Consider the following 24,027-nt stretch of genomic DNA (forward strand, 5'->3'; position numbering starts at 1 on the left):
AAGAATTCTGGATGAATTAAGAATTAATTAAGAAACAACCTTACACTTGGCATTGACTGTATATTTAGTTATAATTCTGAATGGTTTTTGCACAATTTAAAAAAAAAAGTAAAACCAGCCACTACTGGGTGTTCTTAATGAAATAAAAATTAATGAAGTAGTTTTTCTATGTATGAACCATACCATTGAAAGATAACCTAAATTATGTGTGGTATTAATTACATATACTAGTTGACTTCAACAACAAACAGGGAATGGGTTTTGTAAAGAAGAAGTTGTGTGTGACTTTTCAAGGAAGACAAAGATAAAATGTGAAGATCTTAATATAAATATATGGTATATATAAATAACATAGGGAGATTTAAAAAATTAAATTCAAGAAAACTTTTACTTTCTCTTAGGATACCAAGGTGAAGTAGCCTCTTGATCTTCTGGAAAACAGAGAATTCGATATTAATTAAAAATATAACCTTTTCCCCTTACTTCTTAGGTCATGCTCTTAAACCTCAGGTTTCCTCTATTTTTACATCATTTTTGGATGGATTAAAAAAGTTTTATATTACAAAGGTAAGAATTTGTGTAAACTGCTAAAATTTTAAATGTATAGGACATTAACTTTGTTCCCTGCCTTCTTCCCCTCACATGCACCTATTGTAAGGACTTTTTTTATGTTGCTGTGTACATTTCATGATTACTCTTTTTCATGTTGGAATAAATATTTGTCAAGTAAATTAATCATGCAGTCAGTTTCAGAAATTTTCTTTTCTAGTTTCAAAATTTCTAAAAATAACATTGCATTCAAAAATTTCGTACTTATAACATTTTCTTTAGTTTAAATTTATTTCTTTATAGTATGTATCCAGAAGTGTAATAAGAGCGTGGATTTTTTTTTTTTTTATGTTTGATTGCTGAATTGCTTTTCTAAAGAGTTATACCAGCTTACACTACAATAAGCAAAACATATGCGCCCTTTCTTGTTGCATCCTTGTTGCATGTGGGATTTTTTGTTTTGTTATGTTTTAAATTTACCGGGGGGGGGGGGGGGGGGAGAATAGTACTTATTTTACTGGATGTTTCTTGAAACTCCAGTGAGACAGAACATTTCTATGTATTTTCTAGACGTCGTTTTTGTGTGAATTAGTTGGATGTGGTTATTTTGCCGGCAAGGGCAGCTTCATGTTTTCTTTTTGGTGCTTTGAATTATTAGATGCCCTTTGTCATAATGTTGTAAATGATTTTTTCCAGTCAGTTGCCTCCCTTTTGAATAGGGTTTTTTCTTTTTGGTGCAAAAATTTCAAATTTTCTTAACTCTTCCTGTGATTATTTAGTTACTTCTGAGCTTAGAAAAGTCTTTCTTCCTCCAGAAGTATGATTAGGGCTATTCTCTTCTCTCTCTCTTTTGTGTTAAATGCGAATTTAAAAAAAAAATTATCTTCATTGCTATTTGAATATATTTCAATTTTATGATGTGTGATGTAAAGATCTAAATTAATCTTTACCTCCTCTTCCCTCAATTGGTAACCAGTTGTGGCAGAACCATTAATTTACTAATCTCTGCTTCTCTTATATTAATTTGCCATGCCTAAGACACCTTCTTATGTACTTACCCAAGAAATAGACTCCATTTTAATGTATCTAATTCTTTTTAATGAGTTTTTGTTCTTGAAAAATTAAATGGATTTAATTGTTGTAGGTCTAGTTTTCCCTCGGGTTATTCAGAATTTTCCTTCTTATCACCATCACCTACCTGTTTATTATTCTAGAAAAATTTTAGAAGCTCTTCATCATTTTAGAAAGTCTATTGGGCTTTTTATTAGAATTAGAATAAACTTATATATTAATTCAGGCAAGTATTTTCAAGTTTATACTACTTAGTTTCTTTGTTCAAGAGCATATATCTTTCTCATCTTTTTTGAGACATATTTTCCTAATGAAGTTATAATATTTCTTTTTAAGATTATTCTTAGATACTATTTTAATTTTATGTGTAAGATCTCCTTTGAAAGTATTTAATAAGAAGTTATTCTTGATATATAGGTATACTATTGTTTTTTACTTTTTCCCCCTACATCCAGCTACTTTATTCTATTATATAATTTTTACTTTATTCGTGATTACAGTTATAATTCTAAGTTATTTGTTGTGTATACATACCAGTATGTCATCATGATTAACACTGTGGCATGCTTTGAAATAAATTGTCTTTTTCTATGCTGCATAGCTTTGTTATATTATAATGACCTGAATAGGTACATTTAAGCATTCTTGTTGATTGACATGTAAAGTTCCAAAGCTCAATTTTTAAGAAGTTGGTGTATTTGAGCCCAGATCAGAAAGAGCAAAATGTATTTTGATTTGCTGTTTTGTAGGATAAGACTTGTCTGTGATAATAAAATTTTGTTTTTATTGTAGTTTAAAGGATTTGATCCAAATCAGCTAAGTGTAGCCACATTGCTATTTGAGGGGGACCGTGAGAAGGTTCTTCAGCATGAAAAACAAGTGTATGACATTGCTGCAAAATTTGGGTATGGCTTTATGTTTATAATGCCAAGAGAAAGTTAAGCTAAAATTCTAATATTTCCATGCAATTATTAGTGTACCAATCATTAAAGTCTCTAAGATTGCATATCTCCAAGCAGTTATTAATTTAAACTTAGATTTATGGTAATTTATGATAGTAAATTTAAAATATTGTCTTGGTTTACTTCCAAAATTTATAGGAAGTTAGATTGATATGTTGCTCTTACTTGTGTAATTATGTGTATATTAAATATTTTATAGTCTTTTTCTTAGATTTTTACATTAATGACAATTTTGTGATATTTATTTGTTGTGCTAGAGAAAAATAGTAAAATATCCGTTGTCATTTTACTCTTTAGTGATCACAGTATATGTATAAAGCATGCTATTAGTGTGTTTTTAAAGGAAATTGTGTTTAATCAAAGGTATTTGATAAATTGTCTATACTCCGCCCCCTGTCACTTATTGTTTTGTTCTGGTATAAAGAAACAGAAAACATTTCACATCCATAACCAACTGAATAATGACAGGGTGGTTTCTGTCTGTCTGCTTGATGGATTACAAGACTGATCAATGAAAACTATTGTGAAAATGCCATTTATCAGGACCACATTTTTTCCTTTCCTTTTTAAGTACAACATAAACAATTTTCTAGATTCCAGTCTCTACTTTTTTTATTTCAGGAATTAAAATATGTCATACATATTATGCTTAACCTGAGTTCTTTGTAAATATTTTTCATTCCTTCTCTTTTTTTTTTTTTTTGTGCTGTTTTTTAAGAAAACACTCTGGAGCTATGTGACTTCACGTGCCCCACTTTCACATAGAATCGTCTGAACTTAATGTTAGACTGTATGTTGTATTCTTAGAAAGGAAAAAAATATAATCATGGATTTAATTTTTAGTTTATTTTTTGTACTGTTGTAATCTCTCACTTTTATTTTTTACCCTATTCTGCAATTGGCAAGTGGAATTTTAATTTCTTTAATAAAAGATAAAGTTCCTTTATCTCTCACCTTTTCTCCTCCCACAGTACCTTTTAGAGAATTACTGTGTTTTAGCTAAATTATTTAAATGTAATTGTGCTATAAAAAAATAATTTAATTTGGTCAAGTTACCAAGTGACTTGGATTTCGGGTCAATTCATTTGTGTTTGAATTTTTGAAATGTACATTTTTCCCTTCCCAGAAGAAGTTTAGCCCTCTGTGTGTACCTGTTTTTTTAGTTTCTAAGTTATATGGAGTACATATATTAGTTGATTAAAAAACTTTTTTTCTTAAAACACGTATTAGTCAGAAATAATTAAGGAGATTTAAATTAAAATCTGTTGTATCTGCTCTTTTATGTGTTAAATATTAGAGATTGAAACTTTAAAAAATTGTTTCTTATATGGAAGAGGACATTTTGCTACATTTGAATTGCTTTATATAGGGTTGAATTTGATTAGTTTCACCTCGGTCCTCCTCCTCACCCACCTCTACACACACACACACACACACACACACACACACACACACTCACACACTCACACACTCACACACTCACACACTCACACACACACTCTCACACACACACTCTCACACACACACACATATACGCAGAGGAATTAATTTGTCAGAACCATTTTGTCAGTTTTGTTTAATTTGAGCCACCAACTGTCATGAATGTCAGTAATATCAGTTTTATTTTCTCACATAACACCATCCATTTGCAACTTAAAAATAAGAGTGAATCTTGTTTAAGATATGGTATCCAACTCTCTTCAGATACTGGTACAGAGGCCCCAGAGCTATTGGGTTAATTCCAGCAATTTTGCTTATTCTAAACAAAACTTGTATCAAATTCATCCATTAAAAATAGGTTATAGTAAATGAGATGTCAATTTAAAGTAAAGGTAAACTGGTAAAAACTTTGGCCCAGATTGGCGTTTCATTTTTTTTTTTGGCTATTATTGTTCGCACCTTCTTAGTTACATTATGATTAATTTTTAAACGTATTTTCATACTGGCTCTTTTCATTTAGATGCAGAAGTCTTCTGTTTTCAACAACCCAGATTGTCATTAGGTAGATGACTCAGGGCTATTTTAATTTTTTAATAGTTGGAAATATCTTCTTTTGGTTTTTTATCAGAAGTCCTGGTTTCCCCCCAGTTTTCTGTAGGCACTATTTTTTTGTTCTAATCACAGAAGATTGAGAGATATTTTTCTTATTTAAGATGCCACTCTGCCAGCTGTCAGTCCTCAGTCATTTCTCCTTCTGCATAACAAGATGGAGGACAGCACCACTAAGTTTCTTTCTGCTAAAGTTTTCATATGTTAGTGTAGCTCATATTTTATTTTGAATAGGTCATTATTAATCTATTCTTTATTTTCTGTTTCTTTTATCCTCTATTCCCATCGCTTCATTAGTTTTAAATTGATTGTTTCTAATGAAGGGCTCCCAACAATTTAGAACATTTTTATGTGTTGTCTTAGCCATTTTTCCTCCTTGCCTTCCACCCCCACCCCAACACTGTTAGATCCCTTTGAACACATGATCCAACAGAACATAGTAGCCAAATATTGAATTATCATGCATTGGTTGTTTATGTTTGCTAGTAATGCATTTTAACTTCTCTAAGAGCTAAGCAGAATAAACATTACCTGTCAGCATGCATCAAAGGTGTTTTGACATTTACCATAGAACTTAAGGTAATAAGTTATTGTTATTTTTAAAGTGTGCTTAAGTTTAATATAAATGAACATAAGAGTGATTAAATTCACCAGATGGCCCTTTTTTTTTTATAAAAACATTGTCTCTTATTCCTCTTTCATTAATCTTCCCAGTCCTTCCTCATGAAACAGCTTTAAATTTCTTTAAGAAACTTATGAATCAAAGTTTGAAATTTGTTGAGGGAGCAGCAACTAGGGGATGGATGTTGCTACTTTAACATAAAGCAGTTTGAATCTAAGTGTAGTTTATTGGAGTAGCTACAACAATGGAAATTTAGAAGCATTTAATTTCTAAGGCCTGCTATTATTTACATATTGTATCTTAAGGTAATTCTGACTAGAAGATTGACAGTTCTGAAAGCTAAAAAAAAGAGAAGTTCCATAAACCTAAATTTGCAAGGAAATCTATGATTCAGAAAAGCAAGCCCAGATTGACTTTTCTTTTCCTTTGTGGTTTATGAATTTAGGATGGACATCCAGTTTTCTTCCTGCTTTAGATAAGAAAATGGGTGTTTCTGTGTGGTTTGTCTCACTGGATCCCAGTGTAGAACAGATTTCCCCTCCAGATATTGGAAGAGGGTCAAAGAAAAATGGCTTGACCTGGGACTGGAAAGTAGGTCTTTGTCTCATCCTGATATAACAGTGATAGACTACTAAATGTTCATTCCTGTTAGTTCTCACCGCAAGCATAGTTAGCATGCTCCCTCTCAGATTCCCAACACAGGTGTCTTGCACCCTTTCCCAGTCTTCACTCTCCTTTCCTTCTGCTACTAGGCCCAGGATCAGTTGTTACTATTTCCTCGATCTGTGGTGTTTTTTCTTTCTTGGACTCAGAGTCTCACTCCATTTCATATCTACCTGAGCTATGGGCTCAGCTGTTTTCCTCCAAGCACTTGCCACAGCAGTTTTCTGACTCATTTTCCCTTTATTTTAGAATTTTATTTGGCTCTCTACCTTCAACTTCACATCTAATCCAGAATTGTCTTTTGTCTTGTTTCAGATGCTTGATCTATCTTCTTTGCTCATTAACATGCTATTAATACAAACTATCCCCTTCATTTCATTATGTCTCTTCCTCAAGTAGTTCTTGACTAGAGCTGCTTCTGTTCAAGTCTTTGTCACTCCTTCTGGATGACACTAGTTTGTATATACTCACCTACAGTAGTAGGTCAGAAAATATACAATTTAGCCCATATATTTTAGCCTGAAATTGCCTTATAGTATTTGTATAGAACAAGGGTTCATCTACAGTATATTGTTTACCACCAAATCCAGCAAAACTTCAGGAGAAGAAAGGATTTAATTATGAGGTGTTAATTGAGGCCATAAGAGAAATGATTCTTCCTTTAGTTTACTAAAATTAGTTAAAATTTAATTTCTGTTTGATAATGGAAAAATCAGAATTAAAAACTCCTACCAAAGATAGTGGAAAGCAATATTCGTCCATTGTCTTTTAAAATAGTAGTAACTTTTACAAACCAGAGTCTTGGTCTGATTTATATGTTATATGGGATTAATTCTAGATCATCAAATATAATTTCCATGGATAAAAACTACTTTCAATTTGAAAAGGATAGTTTAAGTGTTCATAGTAGTAGGACCTTATCTATTGGTTTTACACTTATCTATATGTTGCTTTATAAACCTTAATGTTTCTGTATAAGTACGTTTTACCTCTCATTTAAATCATGAGTTCTATAAAATAAGCATCATGCTTACCTCCAAATATTATGTGCTCAAGTATTCAAGAAACTTATTGTCATTTGTTCCTAGTCAATCATCACACTTCTTTATATTTGGATAAGACTATAACAATAAAGAATAAGAATATAATGTGAATAAAATAAGAATATTTTAAGTATCTTGTTTGCTTGTGAAGATTATCTTGCCTCATTTAAATTTGTTTCTCAAGGCTAACTCTCTACTCTTGAGAATGTGGGTAGAAGTAGTTGAGTTCATATGAGTCAGTTTTATAGTTTGGTAGATAAAAGCTTGAAATTAATGATTAAACTGAATTATTAAAACTTTTCAGATTTTTGTTATCCAAGCTTATTTTCTTGACAGCTCTTTGATATATTTATGATAAATGGGATTAAGATAAAAATGAGACGAAGTGTAATATATGTTAATCTGCTAAACAGTTATCTTGAGGTATCATATCAGTTTGGTTAGTTCTATATATTTTTAATAATTCATTTGAAATATACTAACAGTTCTTTAATTACAGTGGGTTGGCAGCTGGAGAAGATAATGGACAGAGAGGTTACTTGCTGACCTATGTCATTGCATACATTCGAGTAAGTTATATCGTATTTCATTGTCAATTTATACTTTTTTTCAAATTGTTAAACAGTACTTTTACTTTGAGTAAATGAAGTTGTTTTATTTTCTTAAATTTTAAGCTACTATAATTTAGCACATTATTTTACGTGAACCCTAGATTAGCTATGAATCTTCAGAAACTCATTTAAACCACCTGTATATGCTTTTGAGGAACTTAAAGATGATTTACTATATCTTTCTGCTTTTTAAAAGAATGGAGCCTTTGTCTGAAAGTTGAGCATGCCATTTGAAAAATTACTTAGTTAGAATCAAGCAGTTTCACTTAGCAACATTTCTCACTTGATCATAATGTCTTAAAGATATAGAAGTCTTTAACTGTGTCTTTAAAAATTGTTTAATTTGATTCCATGTAGATATTGGTTCACTGGTGATGATTGCTATATATGAGTAGAATTAAAGAAATAAATTAGTGTACTTGAGCACTAAAATTTTTCTAGTTCTAGATTTTCTACTTATGAGAAGCTTCATTAGTCATATTAATTTCAAATCTGCTATACTGATAGTAAGTTGTTCTGCTATTTTATTTCTTCATTTATTTATTTAGTTTTGTTTTCTCTTTTGGCCGTAACAAACCCAAGTTTCTTATTTGTTTTCTGCTATTGCTGGGGTTCCTTTTTTGTGTGTTTTTTAAAAATTTTGCCTGTTATGTAATTTGAATGATCTTATTCTAAAAGTTTGTTTTTTCAGATATCCTGCTAAGTATTTAGCTCCCCCAAATACTAAACTTTTTAATTTTTTGCTTGGAAATTGAATATGTTTGATGAGTATTTCCTTCAAAACAATTTGTTTTTACTTCTCTGAGAAGTCTTGAATTAATGTGTTCTCATTTTAGAAATAATTTAATCATTGCTAAGATCCATATTTTAAATTGCAGTGAATTTGAAGCATATAATCCTCTTCCCTCCCTGCAACCCCCGCACCCCATCCCATGATGCTGATAAGGAAAAGTATATGCATTGCCTATTCTAGTGTGTTAGAAATTCTGATTAAGAGATGTACAGATCATGAAAGATAATAGATGATTTTAGATCTTATAAATAATATCTGATTCCATAGACTGTTGGTACTCCAGGTTCTTACCATAGTAAGCATTTTTAGTAAACATAAAATTTTGTTTCCTAGCCATTTTTCTGAGGATGTTGACCATTTTCCCATAATACTGAATTTAGAACTCTAGAAAATGAAATATAACTGTAACAAGTACAGTGTAGACACAATTTGGAGTAAATATCTTAATTTTTAAGGTTCCAGTTCATGTTAAAGCTGAGTCAAAAGCAAGTTAGGGATTTTTTCCCCCAGGATTATTTATTTTATTATTAAGAAAAATTTCCAGTGCCTATTACCATTGTCATCAAATATGTTTACTGAATAAATGAATGCATATGAGAAAAACACACATTTTAGACCAGTCATTTGGAGACTTTTCCCTCCAAACTCTAGTTGGGTTGAAGTGATTCATTTTATCGGAAATAAAAAACTTAACATGTATTGATTTTCCTGCCTTATAAAATTTTCTTTCAAATCTTTGCATTTCTGTGGTGGCTTGTGAATCTTTCTTTCCAGTTTGGTAATAAAATAGTCGTGCTCTAGGTAAAGAAATTAAGCATTATAAGTTACTTGTAAGTATTATATCTTGTATGCTATATATAATATATTTTTATAGTAGAGGTGCCTTCAGATATTCTGTCTATTCTGTCACTTCAAAGAGAGGCACTGTATTTTCTAAACTTGTTTTTAAAGAAAAGTTGATTTTAAGCAAGGAGAATATCTTCCTCTTCTTCTACCCTCCCCCGCTTCCCTACCCATCCTCCTCAGTGGATTGACCAGTTTTTGATACCAGTTAACTTGTTAATTAGGCCACTAAGAATCTATTCTGGTGGTTTTCTCTATATGTACATAAACTGTTCCTGGATAGAGACTCCATTCACTGGATAAGTATTTGAGTTCCTCCCCTGTGTCAGGCACTCTGCCTGGTGCCAAAGATACAGAGGAGAACAAGACAGACAAGGTTCCTGTCTTCGTGAAGGTTCTAGCTCACTCTCAGGGCAACTTTCCATGCTCTTATGAGGCAGATAGTAAAGAGCAGTCGAGATAAAATGAAAAACATGTAACACTAGCAAACAAGGAACATGAAATAATAACAATATTATTGATTCTTCTGCGTCTATTATAGTTTCTTGATTTTTGTGTATTTTTCTTAACAGGACTTAGGTTTGGAATACTATATATTAGGAGAATCTTTTGAGACTTCTGCTCCTTGGGACAGGTAAAATATAATAAAATCCCTGATATTATTCAAATATGGTATATGAGTTGCTGAAATAATGTCTTTGTGTATGAATATATAAACTAAAAATTTTATGAAGGAATATTGAAACAAGGTACCTACTTTTATTTAAATTGATGTCTTCAACAGAATGTCAAGCCTTTTTTTGGTTTGAGGCAAGTTTGTGACACAAAGAATGAAGGTATTGTTGAAATTTACATTTTGAAGAATCTTAATGGACACTAAATGTTACCGTGTGGTTTTACTTAGCTTTGATTAAATTCTTAAGTGATTAACATGCTTAAATGTTCTCTAAAAAGTCTCCCAAAGTGATAAAGCCAGTTAACCTTCTTTGGTAATGCCATTTAGCTTTTGATATTTGTATGTGCATATTAAGTAAGATCTTAACTTACCTTTAAGTGATTTCTGAAAGAAATACAAGGTAAGAAATTAAGTGCAATTTCTAAATTTAAGCTTAATTCGAGTACTGGAGCATATTATAGGAAATAACCCAAATAAAATCAATGGAAATAAATTTTAGAAGGGTTTTGTTACTGGAAATGCATACACCCACTCACACTCACACACAAATATTGGTTAGGGAATTGATAAAATCTGATTAGGAAATGTGAAATGGTTTTCTTAAAAATGGACTTGTGAGTTGTCAACTCATTCAATAATAAATAAATTATTAAGTAGATCGTTAATTTTTTTTTTTTGGTCGTTTTTTCATGACCGGCACTCAGCCAGTGAGTGCACCGGTCAGTCCTATATAGGATCCGAACCTGCGGCGGGAGCGTCGCCGCGCTGCCAGCGCAGCACTCTACCAAGTGCGCCACGGGCTCGGCCCTCGTTAATATATTTTTATTTTCTTTTAGTATGCTTACATTTTACTTTTTTAAAATAAAATTTATAAAACATTTAAAACCTACAATAAAATATATAGGTTATAACAAATTCCCATGAATTTACTTCTCAGATATTGCATATCTCAACATTTTGTTCTCTTCCAACCTCTTTTTTTCTTCCTAGAAAACTTTTTACTTTTCTACATTTACTCTTCTATTACGTGTTATGAGTTTTGGCACATTGGTGCTCATATTTTATGCATTGTTAGATATTAACCCAATTTATAATATCACTCTTTTATTCACAATTTTTTATGCTAAATTTTAACAAGGGAAATAAATCTTGTAAATGAAAAGAATTACCAACTCTGACACTTTTTCAGAACAGAAATAGTTTGGCAGCTGTTTGTAGTGGTCTTAAAGACCATTTTAATCTTTAATATTTCTCCTTTCTAGGAGTCTTAGTCAGTTTGGATTGCTATACAGAATACCATAGACTGGGTGGCATAAATGTTCTTAAACAAGAAACATTTATTTCTCACAGTTCTGAAGGCTTGAAGTCTGAGATCAGGGTGCCAGCATAATTGGGTTTTTGGTGAAGACCCTCTTCTGGTTTATAGATGGCCATTTTCTTGTTGTATTCTTACATGGTGAAAGGCAGAGAAAGAAACAAACCCTCTCATCTTTTTTTTATAAGGGCATTAATGTTATTCATTGGGAGGGACACAAACATTCAGTCCATATCTGGAGGGACACATTCAGTCCATATCACTGGGGAAAGTGGGTTAGTATAGTGTTACCTCTTCAGCGTTATGAATTTCCATGTCGTCAGTTAATATATTGCCATCTTTTTATTCTTTCAACTGTGGAAACTAACTATGGGCTATATTTTTATTTTCTTATCCACTCTTTGTATATACTTACATATTTTTTAATTAACTCAGTGATAATTTCAGTATTATGCACGGTTACATATTTGGTTTCTTTTCATTTAAAACATTTTCTTCAGCTGAAGTTTTAATAAATATCATAAATGGAAGTGTACTTGTTACTTATTTAGCAACTTGCTTTTTCTTTCAAATCTTTAGCTAGATAGAGACCATGTTTAGCAGTAGCCCATAGGATCAGGGTCTTCAACCCTCACACATTATTAGGTCATTGGCCTTTTCATGTATATAATCCACAGGGAGTTATTGTTCTTTAGTAGTCTTTGTCTGTCCCCAAGTGGCACATCCCACTGTGGCCCTAGCACCATGATTACACCTGTTAGGTACCCAATGAATATTCTACATAGAGTCCTATGATTGAACTCTGGAATAGTGTCAAATTACAGCTTATAAAAATAGGTGTCTTAAGAGTTGAAGAGGTTAAAGATTTTGGAGACAACAGAAAGAATCTTGTGATTAAAACCAAGGAAGTGGATACAAATACTTACAGATAGTATGGAACAAAGGAAACAAAGAGGGCCTAAGAAAGAAGTCCATGGAATCTCAACATTTAAGGGATAGTTATACAAGCAAAAGCTGGCAAAAGAGACTGAAGAATAATATCTACAGTATTTGGAAGAAATTCAAGTGATGAGATGTGAGAAAATCCCAGGGAAGTTTTTTTCAAGGAGAAAATAGTTAACAGTGTTAAATTTGCTGATAGATCAAATAAGAATTATGTTTATATCCTATATAATGATTGGTCCAAATGGACCGTATTGACCTTTGCTCAAGTTCTGTGAGAGAATACTTTCAGAACCCCCTCCCTTACAAATCATTTATAGAAAGTTTTGCATTGGGGGTTATAATCATTTGGTCCTGTTCTTTCTTCCATAATCTCTTCATATTCAGCTACCAGTGAGGGTTTAGATATAAGCAACTTTTAACATGTCTATGTTTTCAGTTGCATTTGTGATGATTGGATACATTTAAATGCATTTAAATGGAAATATGATTCACCCAATAGTTTAATTTGCAAAGGACTATAAAAGCAGATGAATTGTATTCTTAACTTTTTTAGGCTATGTAGCTGTAGCACTTAAATTTCATTTTCTAGAGCCAAGATAAAGAACTTGTTACTTTTAAGAGTTTGTAAATTCATTAATCCCTGTAAATATTAAAGCTTAGTAGATTTTATTTATGTCTAAAGTGTTTTATAGGTTAGATTTTCAAAATAAATACGTATTATACCAATTTTATCAAATTGGTTCTCACACAGTCGAATCAGTCTTGAGACTAGAGGTAGGCCAGCTTTTTGAGTTTTTTTGGAGTCTTTTCAATTCTCTTGATGCTAAACAGACCCAGGTTTAAAACACAGAACTAGAATATTTATTGGAGAATAAAATGGTTTATATATACCTTAAAAGTTTTATTTTCCAGATGAAACAAAATGTGTAATTATAACAATATGTTATAGCTCACATTCAAAAGTAGTTGAATTAAAAAATAGATTAATGTTGTTAAATGTTGTCAATCTCCTTTCCCCTTTAAGGATTATTACTGTCCAGTCTAACATAGCACAATAGCACTTTACACATAGTTCATATCCAATAAGTCTGTCAAATTGGATTTCAGCTTGAGAATAGGTTGTTGAGCATTTGATATATCATCATTATTAATTGAATTGTTTTTAAATTAAGGAACACATCTTAACATGGATAAAGATTGATATTCATATAACACAGGATTGAATTATTATTAACTTGCTCTTTATAGCTTTTTTTAAAGCTCTTAAAATTTTGTAATTAAATTTATTTTGAAATTGGGCTTTGCTAAGTGTAGGAAACTGCATTCAGGAGACTTGAATATGTTCTTCTGACTTATGTATTTCCAATGGCAAAAGCAAGAAAAGACTTTGGTCCCTTTGAAATTATCAGTGGAGGGCTCAAATCAGATGATCAAGGTTCTTGCTCATTCTTGAAGGAGTAACTGAAAGCTTTTAGTTAAGAGAATTTCAGACTTGAAGGATGCCAGATAAATCAGCATTTATTAGGATTTGTGTAATTTTCATTTGAAAACTTAATATCGTGTTCAATGATCTTTTCTAGGGTTGTAGATCTCTGTAGAAATGTAAAAGAAAGAATAACCAGGGAATGCAAAGAGAAGGGTGTTCAGTTTGCTCCTCTTTCTACATGCCGGTAAGTTTTTAAAATTGTTCTTATACTCCTTATTCTGAAAAACAGTTTTTTTAATATGTAGGGAAATATGATTTGCCAGCTGAGGAAAAGCTTTCTTGGCAAGCTTTCCTAAACTTTACTTACCACCTTGTTAGGATTGTGCCACAGGATCTTACTGCAGTCTTGAGCCCATTAGGAATAGGACACTCTTCTGTGAGTGAGCCTTCCATTCTGTCTGGACAGCATGTTAGTGAAGAGCCTAGAGTTCCTGGAGAAAGAGAAGGACTCCTCCATTCACTGGAAGTATGAATTACATAGATAGTCAAGAAACTAAAAATTATACACATAGTCAACATGGCTCTTCAGAGAAAAAACAACACTAAACATTTTAGTTGTTGATGAAATGAATGGGAGTAGAATAAAGGAATGAGAGAAGAGGATTCAAGTGACAAATAACTGAGTGCTTTTTAATAGATCATTCTTCAATAATGAAAATATTCTGTGTCTGCGCTGTTCATTATGGTAGCCACAAGCCACATGTGGCTATTGAGTGATTGAAATGTGGCTAGTGTAACTCTGGAAGTGAATTTTAAAATTTGTTTAATTTTTTAATTAATTTAAAATGCCACATGTGGCTGGTGTCTTCCATATTGGACATTGCATGATTAACTGATGATCTTGTCCTCTTTGTTGAAGAACAGCAGCCCAAAAGGAGGCTTTCTTGAGAAGGTGCACTTTGTGTTCAATCTTTTGGTATTCGTTTTCTGTGTAAACCGGGAGATTAAATGTATGAAGATTGAGTTGAACCTTTGACTTCTGTAAAAATTTAAGGAACTAATTGGAATGGAGAATAAATGGAAATTGGAACAAAGTATGAAACCACAAGGGGAACCTTAAAATAAATGATACAGTAGTAATGTAGCACTTTTAAAACTTTTTTGTATAACTGCCTCACTTTTTTTTCTCTTTGTATGTATGTGTGGTTTTCAAGAACACATCTCCACTATATATTACAGAAACAACTTACAGTATAAAAATGTTAAAGGTTAGGTAATTTTGGAACTAATGTAATATCTCTATTATTAACTTCACCTGATGCTGGACTTCTGAAACAAATTATGCTTCAGCACAACAGCATTTTCTATGTATTTCTGTTTATAATGCTCGTTCCTCTGATTTACCTGGAATTTCTTAATCTCAGCCTGGGAAGCAGACCTGGGCTTATTTCTACCAGACCCTGCCTGACAGCCATGTTACCATGGCAACTTTCTGCCTACTTAAAAAATTTTGTATTGTAAGACTGAATTTGTCTGAAGAATAAAGGTGCTGTTCTACTGTTTTTAAGCAATTTAATCTCTTTAAGCTCTAACAATTTTATCATTAATAGAGTAGTGGTAATACTCTCTTGTGGTTAGTAGTCTCCTCATAGGACTAAGTAAGAATGAAATAAGGCATATAAAAAAACTTTTAAGCTCTTAAGAGCTATATAAATGCTGTAGTATTATTGTGATGTAATTACATTATGGTTGAGCTAGACAATACATACTAGTATTAGTAAGGAAAATTTAGATATTTTTTTCCTCTCAGTGGCAAGTCCTCATGAAGGCATCCGGTTGTTAAGCCTACTTGTTCCTCTTGATATTTTGACATGACTTGATAATTTGCATATATTTGTTTTGCAAGACTAGAATTATTTTTGTATTATTTAAACTGCTATCTTTTTTGTGTTTTTTTTTCTTCTTTATCTTTTACATGGTCTCATCTTGTACTTCTCTACTACTATCTTGTGTTTCTTAGTTCTACTTATTGCTCCCATTGGGAGAGATATCTTTTCTAATTTGCTGCATTGTGCTTTTGCAGGATAAGAAAATATAATTCTAACATGAGATCTGAGGAAAAGTATCTTTCTTATACCTTCACTGTTCATTCCAATTAAAATGATCTCCTTGTAATAGGATCTTTTCTGCTTCTGTGTGGGAGAGACTGTTATTAGGGTGTAACAAGCATTGCAGAAAGTACCAAGTCAAGTGTGTGTATGAATGTGTTATAGAACAAGTGCATTGGGTATAGAATCAGAGACTGTAAAAGCTAAAAAAGTAGATTTTAGAGATTATTGGTTGAGCATTTGAGATATCTGAAGGAAAGGAAAATAGAGGGCTGTTCTATATAATAAAAGCTTATAACTTGGTAAAGCTAACGGTGGATTAGTGATTGACTTTGGAGAAAACATTTCCACATGAAGGTGTAAGAATGTTACTTTTTTTTTTAAATTGGGGGGCATCTTTAAAATGAACCTTTTATAGTCCTTAAAATTTAATTTAAAAAATCTGTATTTATTTATAATTATCAATCCAAATTGATACTGATTCTTCTCTTGAAATTCTAGTCTGTCAGGCCTCTTTTATTATAATCCTGAAAACAAATCAGGCATGATAATTCAAAAGCCATTTTTTATTATTAAAGTTTGAAACATTAAAAAAAATAGAATCTATTGCGCAGTTGAGAAATTTTTTTTATTGAGACATTGAATATATATATTTGTAGGGTACAGAATTGAATATCAATACATGTGTACAAAATGTGGTGATCAAATCAGGATAATTAGTATACTCATGTTTACAAAACGTAATCAATCTTTGTGACCCTTAACTAATTTCTCAACACCCTGTCCCCCATTCCCCATTTCCCCCTTTCCCACCTCTAATAACCACAGTTCTGTTCTCTTTTTTTTTGAAATTTCTTTTTTTTTTTTTTTGAAATTTCAATGTATTTTTGATTCTTCCTTCTTTCCTCCCTCCCTCCCTCCTTCCCTCCCCCCAACACTTGTGAGTGAGGACATGCAATATGAGCAAAGTAGCTAAATAGACATTTCTCAAAGGAGGATATACAAATGGCTCAACATCACTCAGCATTGGGGAAATGTGGATTATAAAACCACGTTGAGATATCATCTCACCCCACTTAGAATGCCTATTATCAAAAAGACAGAATAACAAATGCTGACCAGGATGTGGAAAAAGGAGAACCCTCCTACACTGTTGATGGGACTATAAATTTCTGCAGCCATTACAGAAAATAGTATGGAGTTTCCTCAAACAACTACAAATAGAACTGCCATATGATTCAGCAATTTCAGGAAATCATCATGAAATCAAAGGAATGGAAATCATCATGTTGAAGTGATACCTGCACTTCCATGTTTACTGCAGCTCTATTTACAGTAGCCAAGAGTTGGAACCAACCTAAATGTCCATCAGTATACAACTGGGTAAGGAAAATGTGGTATATATACTTGATGGAATACTGCTCTGCCATAAAAAAGAATGAAATTCTGCCATTTGCAGCAACGTGGATGAATTTAGGGAAAATTATTTTAAGTGAAATAAGCCAGGCACAGAAAGAGAAATACTGCATGTCCTCACTCATAAGTGAGAAATTTGTATTCCTTTGTTTTGTCAAGTGGCAGTTTAACTGATTTTACCCTCCCTACTTCCTCGGTCTGCCCAACTCTGTATTCAACATTTCTTGACAGCCTCTTTCCCTCCATTATGAAGACATCATGGTGGTAAACTGCTACTTATTGAAAATGACTAGGAAGTAAAATATTCTACCTTAGGGCACAAGGTAATAACACTTAAATCTTGGTTCTGTGGAAGATATTCATAAGGCCTAAGAATCTTCATTATGTATTATAGATAGATAGAATTAGTGTATTTAGACTGACTATGTCATATTTGTTCAGTAGCTATTTTTTAATAATAATTTTTTAATAAAAGCTTATATGCTCAGTTTCTGAGATCATCTTATAAAACCAGTTTAGAATGGGTGAAGTCTAGTTATTTGAATGGCTTTGGTAAATAAGAGTTTTAAATATAGTTCTTATGGTTCATACTTGATTAAGCTAACATTTAGCTAGAGTTTGATTTTAGTTTAGTTTGATTTGAGCTGCGTAATAGTGGCCAAGGAGATTATTCCATGTTGAATGTGTGAGATGTATTTTTTAAACCTTTTTTTTAAAATAAAAAATCTATTACAAAATTATTTAAAAATAATTCATGTGTACGGTGCATTTGTTGAATTCAGTTACTTCATTTTTGTCAGTTAAAAGGTATTTTGTCCATTGGAGTAGAAATTTCAACCAGAAATATCCTGAGAAGTTATATGGGAAGGAATTGTTAGTCAGTGAGTCTAACACAAGTAAAGTACTCCAAAAAGTACAGAACACAAAAAATTTTTAGAAATTAAAAAATAATGTAGTGACGTTGACAACCACAGTATTACTTATCCAGCTGATTTTGGGAGAGGTTAGTATTTAAATGTCTTAAATGATAGAAATTTAAAAGGTGTTAGAGCTGACTCATTTTGTAAAATGGACCCAAATCAAAGGTATTTTTCATTATATAGACTTTGTCTTTGAGATACTGATAAATTAGGCCCATCAGGCTTTGTTGTAACTTCAGTAGTCTGCTTATCTACTGAAAACTGAACTATGTGTTATATAGATCCTGGATTTGTTGGAAGGTAGCAATGCTCTATTAATATTTAAATTTTCTGGTTATTGATATTAATGACCCTTATGAGTCATGTATGTTTTATTAATTGCTGTAAATGCATTTCATTCATGTATCCTTCAAATTTTATTTGAATTTGATTATTTCTAATGATAGCACCCTCTTAGTTTAAAATGGTTCTCCAATTTTTCTTAAAGTTTGTAAGTTGGTAGTTAAAATGTGAACATTCAAGAGATCTTTTTTATGAGTGTGAATTAACACGAGAAGAAAAACAGCTGGCAAATTGACAGTAGCATTGTTAAACAGTTCATTTCTTCTGTTCTAAGGCACCTAACATTTGGCCTAAAACTCCCTTAAAATTTTAGATTAAATTCTATTAGTATTGTGTAGTAAAAAGAGTATTCTCTCCTTCTGTTAAATTAAATTCTTCGTGGGAACCTTTGTAAATTGCATTTGGAGATTTGTCTATGATTACCTTAGCTGCCTTTTACATGAATGCTTTTCTAATTCCATTTTGAAAGTCCAGATATATATTATATATATGATTTAACAATCTAACATTCTTGATATCTTTTGTATACGTACATATAACATGTACACATATGGGGTCATAGACACTATTTTAAGGCCATGTCCCTGCATTGGATATGATCATTCAGTTTGTTTTCTAAATCCTTACTAATTGTTAATATGTACTTAGTGAAGATGCTGTACGATTTCATATTTCACTCAGTCTGGTCATATTTGATATTTGAGCATTTCTCCCATTCCTGAGCTTTAAGTTTTCGTACTTATTTCTGTTAACTCTGAGGAAGTTTGGAAGACTTATAACTGATTTACAGAGTTTCATTTAGTCTCTTTGGAGGCTGTTTTTAACCGCAGTATACTTAGTTTAAAAAAAAAAAAAATCATTCCTGGGGCCGGCCCATAGCTCACTTGGGAGAGTGTGGTGCTGACAACACCAAGTCAGGGGTTAAGATCCCCTTACCGCTGATCTTTAAAAAAAAAAAAAAAAATCATTCCTGAGGGAGATGGCTTTTTTGTTTATTTCAGGCCACATATTTACATTGCTTTTAAATATTTCATTGTGAGGTGGGATAATAAACCAGGCTTGCAAAAACAGTACAAATAGCTCCTGTATATCCTTCACCCATCTTCCCCAAATGTTAATATAAAAATGAAAAAATTAGTGTTGTTACAATACTATTAACTAATCTATAATCCTTTCTTTACCATTTGTCCCACTAATGTCTTTTTTTCTGGGTCAGGGTTTAATCCAGGATTATGTAATGTGTTTAATTATCATTCTTTAATATCCTCCAATCTGGAACAGTTCCTCAGTCTTTATCTTTCATGACCTTCCCACTTTTGAAGAATACTGGCCAGTTATTTTGAAAAAATGTGTCTCAGTTTTGGTTTGTCTGATGTTTCTTTGTGATCAAATTCAAATTATACATTTTAGCAAGAATACCAAAGAAGTGACATGCTCTTCTTGGTGCAGAATATCAGAAGGAATGTAATGTTGATATGTCTGATGATTGATGATGTTAACTTTGATCACTTGGTTAAGGTGGTCTCTCCACTCTAAGGTTACTATTTTTTCCCTTTGTACTTAATAAATTCAGGGGTATTTCAAAAAGTTCATGGAAAGATTTGTATTATCTTTCAATTCCATTTTTCTATGGATTTTTTGAAGTACCCTTGTTCTTATGAGGAGAAACTTTGAGACATGCAAATATCCTGTTTCTCATACCATGTCTCCTAATCATTAATCTCCCACTGATGATTCTTGGTCACAACAGTTATTGTTTGCTATTTGCAAATGGTGATTTTCTCTTTTTATCATTCCTTCTCTACATCTATCCACTGGAATTCACTATAAGGAAAAGCTCTCCCATTCATCCATCTCTCTTTCTCTTTCTTTTTATCAGTATGGATATTTTGTTCTCTGGTTTATGTCCATTATTATTATTATTCACTTTATTGCTCAAATTTTCTTAGATTTGGCCATTGGGAACTCCTTTAAGTTGGCTTCTGTATCCTTTTGATGTGAGAAGGTAATTTTTGAAGAGGAAGAAAAAGGGTGCTCAGACTTAGCAAGGGTCAGTAATTGAGGTAGGATAAGTGGCATGATAAGGTATGAGGTTTAGGAAGAGAGAAGCAAATCTGTGCCATGCAGGGTCTGTGTGCTGGAAGGTTGGTGCCAGTTGGAGATACATCTCCACATGCTATCATAGCAATGATAGCCACTGCTTGCCACCGCCTTTTTCTTTTTTTTTTTTTTTTTTTTTTTGACTGGTAAGGGGATCGCAACCCTCGGCATGGTGTGGTCTGCACCATGCTCAGCCAGTGAGCGCACCGGCCATCACTATATAGGATCCGAACCCGTGGCCTCAGTGCTACCAGCGCCGCACTCTTCTTTTTTTTTTTTTAATTTTATTTTGTCGATATACATTGTGGCTGATTATTGCTCCCCATCACCAAAACCTCCCTCCCTTCTCCCTCCCCCCAACAATGTCCTTTCTCTTTGCTTGTCGTATCAACTTCAAGTAATTGTGGTTGTTATATCTTCTTCCCCCCCCGTTTTTTTTTTTGTGTGTGTGTGTGTGTGTGTGTGTGTGTGTGTGTGTGTGTGTGTGAATTTATATAATAATTTTTAGCTCCCACCAATAAGTGAGAACATGTAGTATTTCTCTTTCTTATTTATTTATGTATTTATTTATTTATTATTTTTTATTTTTATTTTTTTTTAAATTTTATTTTGTCAATATACATTGTGGCTGATTATTGCTCCCCATCACCAAAACCTCCCTCCCTTCTCCCTCCCCCCCCCAACAATGTCTTTTCTGTTTGCTTGTCGTATCAACTTCAAGTAATTGTAGTTGTTATATCTTCTTCCCCCACCCCGTTTTTGTGTGTGTCTGTGTGTGTGTGAATTTATATATTAATTTTTAGCTCCCACCAATAAGTGAGAACATGTGGTATTTTTCTTTCTGTGCCTGACTTGTTTCACTTAATATAATTCAGGGTCCATCCATGTTGTTGCAAATGGCAGTATTTCATTCATTTTTATAGCTGAGTAGTATTCCATTGTGTAGATGTACCACATTTTCCGTATCCACTCCTCTGATGATGGACATTTGGGCTGGTTCCAACTCTTGGCTATTGTAAAGAGTGCTGCGATGAACATTGGGGAACAGGTATACCTTCGACTTGATGATTTCCATTCCTCTGGGTATATTCCCAACAGTGGGATAGCTGGGTCGTATGGTAGATCTATCTGCAATTGTTTGAGGAACCTCCATACCATTTTCCATAGAGGCTGCACCATTCTGCAGTCCCACCAACAATGTATGAGAGTTCTTTCTCTCCGCAACCTCGCCAGCATTTATCGTTCAGAGTCTTTTGGATTTTAGCCATCCTAACTGGGGTTAGATGGTATCTCAATGTGGTTTTGATTTGCATTTCCCGGATGCTGAGTGATGTTGAGCATTTTTTCATATGTCTGTTGGCCATTTGTATATCTTCCTTAGAGAAATGCCTACTTAGCTCTTTTGCCCATTTTTTAATTGGGTTGCTTGTTCTCTTCTTGTAAAGTTGTTTGAGTTCCTTATATATTCTGGATATTAATCCTTTGTCAGATGTATATTTTGCAAATATTTTCTCCCACTCTGTTGGTTGTCTTTTAACTCTTTTAATTGTTTCTTTTGCTGTGCAGAAGCTTTTTAGTTTGATATAATCCCATTTGTTTATTTTTCCTTTGGTTGCCCGTGCTTTTGGGGTCGTATTCATGAAGTCTGTGCCCAGTCCTATTTCCTGAAGTGTTTCTCCTATGTTTTCTTTAAGAAGTTTTATTGTCTCAGGGTGTATATTTAAATCCTTAATCCATTTTGAGTTGATTTTAGTATATGGTGAGAGGTATGGATCTAGTTTCATTCTCCTGCATATCGATATCCAGTTATCCCATCACCATTTGCTGAAGAGGCAGTCCCTTCCCCAGTGAATAGGCTTGGTGCCTTTGTCAAAGATCAGATGGCAGTAAGTGTGTGGGTTGATTTCTGGATTCTCTATTCTATTCCATTGGTCAGTATGTCTGTTTTTATGCCAGTACCATACTGTTTTGGTTATTATAGCTTTGTAGTATAGCTTAAAGTCAGGTAGTGTTATGCCTCCAGCTTTATTTTTTTTGCTCAGCATTGCTTTGGCTATGCCTGGTCTTTTATTGTTCCATATAAACGTCTGGATAGTTTTTTCCATTTCTGAGAAAAATGTCTTTGGAATTTTGATGGGGATTGCATTGAATTTGTATATCACTTTGGGTAGTATGGACATTTTCACTATGTTGATTCTTCCAATCCAAGAGCATGGGATATCTTTCCATCTTCTTGTATCCTCTCTAATTTCTCTCAGCAGTGGTTTGTAGTTCTCATTATAGAGATTTTTCACCTCCTTGGTTAACTCAATTCCTAAGTATTTTATTTTTTTTGGTGGCTATTGTAAATGGGCAGGCTTTCTTGATTTCTCGTTCTGCATGTTCACTATTGGAGAAAAGAAATGCTACTGATTTTTGTGTGTTGATTTTGTATCCTGCTACTGTGCTGAAATCATTTATCAATTCCAACAGTTTTTTTGTAGAGGTTTTAGGCTGTTCGATATAGGATCATGTCATCTGCAAACAGGGACAGTTTGACTTCCTCTTTTCCAATCTGGATGCCCTTTATTTCCTTCTCTTCTCTGATTGCTCTGGCTAGTACTTCCAACACTATGTTGAATAGGAGTGGTGAGAGTGGGCATCCTTGTCTAGTTCCTGTTCTTAAAGGAAAAGCTTTCAGCTTTTCCCCATTCAGGATGATATTGGCAGTGGGTTTGGCATATATGGCTTTAATTATGTTGAGATACTATCCCTCTATACCTAACTTATAGAGGGTCTTTGTCATGAATGAGTGCTGAACTTTATCAAATGCTTTTTCAGCATCTATAGAGATGATCATATGGTCCTTGTGTTTGAGTTTATTAATATGGTGTATCACATTAATTGATTTTCGTATGTTGAACCAACCTTGCATCCCTGGGATGAATCCCACTTGATCGTGGTGAATAATTTTACGTATGTGTTGCTGTATTCTGTTTGCTAGTATTTTAGTGAGGATTTTTGCATCTATATTCATCAAGGATATCGGCCTGTAGTTTTCTTTTTTGGTTATATCTTTACCTGGTTTTGGTATCAGGATGATGTTTGCTTCATAGAATGAGTTTGGGAGATTTGCGTCCATTTCAATCTTTTGGAATAGTTTGTAAAGAATCGGTGTCAATTCCTCTTTGAATGTTTGGTAAAATTCTGCTGTGAATCCATCTGGTCCTGGGCTTTTCTTTGTTGGGAGCCTTCTGATAACAGCTTCAGTCTCCTTTATTGTTATTGGTCTGTTCAAATTTTCTACATCTTCATGATTCAGTATTGGGAGCTTGTGTGTGTCCAGAAATTTATCCATTTCCTCCATATTTTCCAATTTGTTGGCGTATAGTTGTTTATAGTAGTCTCGAATGATTCCTTGTATTTCGGATGAATCAGTTGTAATATCGCCTTTTTCATTTCTAATTTTTGTTATTTGAGTCTTCTCTCTTCTTTTTTTTGTTAGCCATGCTAATGGTTTGTCAATTTTATTTATCTTTTCAAAAAACCAACTTTTTGATTCATTGATCTTTTGAATTGTTTTTTGGTTTTCAA

The 24,027-nt window shown here is 32.8% G+C and overlaps 1 protein-coding gene across 3 annotated transcripts in view; it reads left to right on the forward strand.

Moving 5' to 3' along the window:
- The window catches only part of AGPS (alkylglycerone phosphate synthase), a 141,764-nt gene that overhangs the window by 93,411 nt on the left and 24,326 nt on the right, over positions 1 to 24,027 (forward strand). For all 3 annotated transcript variants that reach the window (XM_063093734.1, XM_063093742.1, XM_063093752.1), the window contains exons 13-17: positions 491 to 567; positions 2,413 to 2,525; positions 7,459 to 7,528; positions 9,779 to 9,840; positions 13,723 to 13,812. In XM_063093734.1, coding sequence (XP_062949804.1) covers positions 491 to 567; positions 2,413 to 2,525; positions 7,459 to 7,528; positions 9,779 to 9,840; positions 13,723 to 13,812 — 412 coding nt within the window. The remainder of the gene's footprint in view (positions 1 to 490; positions 568 to 2,412; positions 2,526 to 7,458; positions 7,529 to 9,778; positions 9,841 to 13,722; positions 13,813 to 24,027) is intronic.

Source organism: Cynocephalus volans, chromosome 1 (genome assembly GCF_027409185.1).
Source record: "Cynocephalus volans isolate mCynVol1 chromosome 1, mCynVol1.pri, whole genome shotgun sequence".
Lineage (NCBI taxonomy): Eukaryota > Metazoa > Chordata > Mammalia > Dermoptera > Cynocephalidae > Cynocephalus > Cynocephalus volans.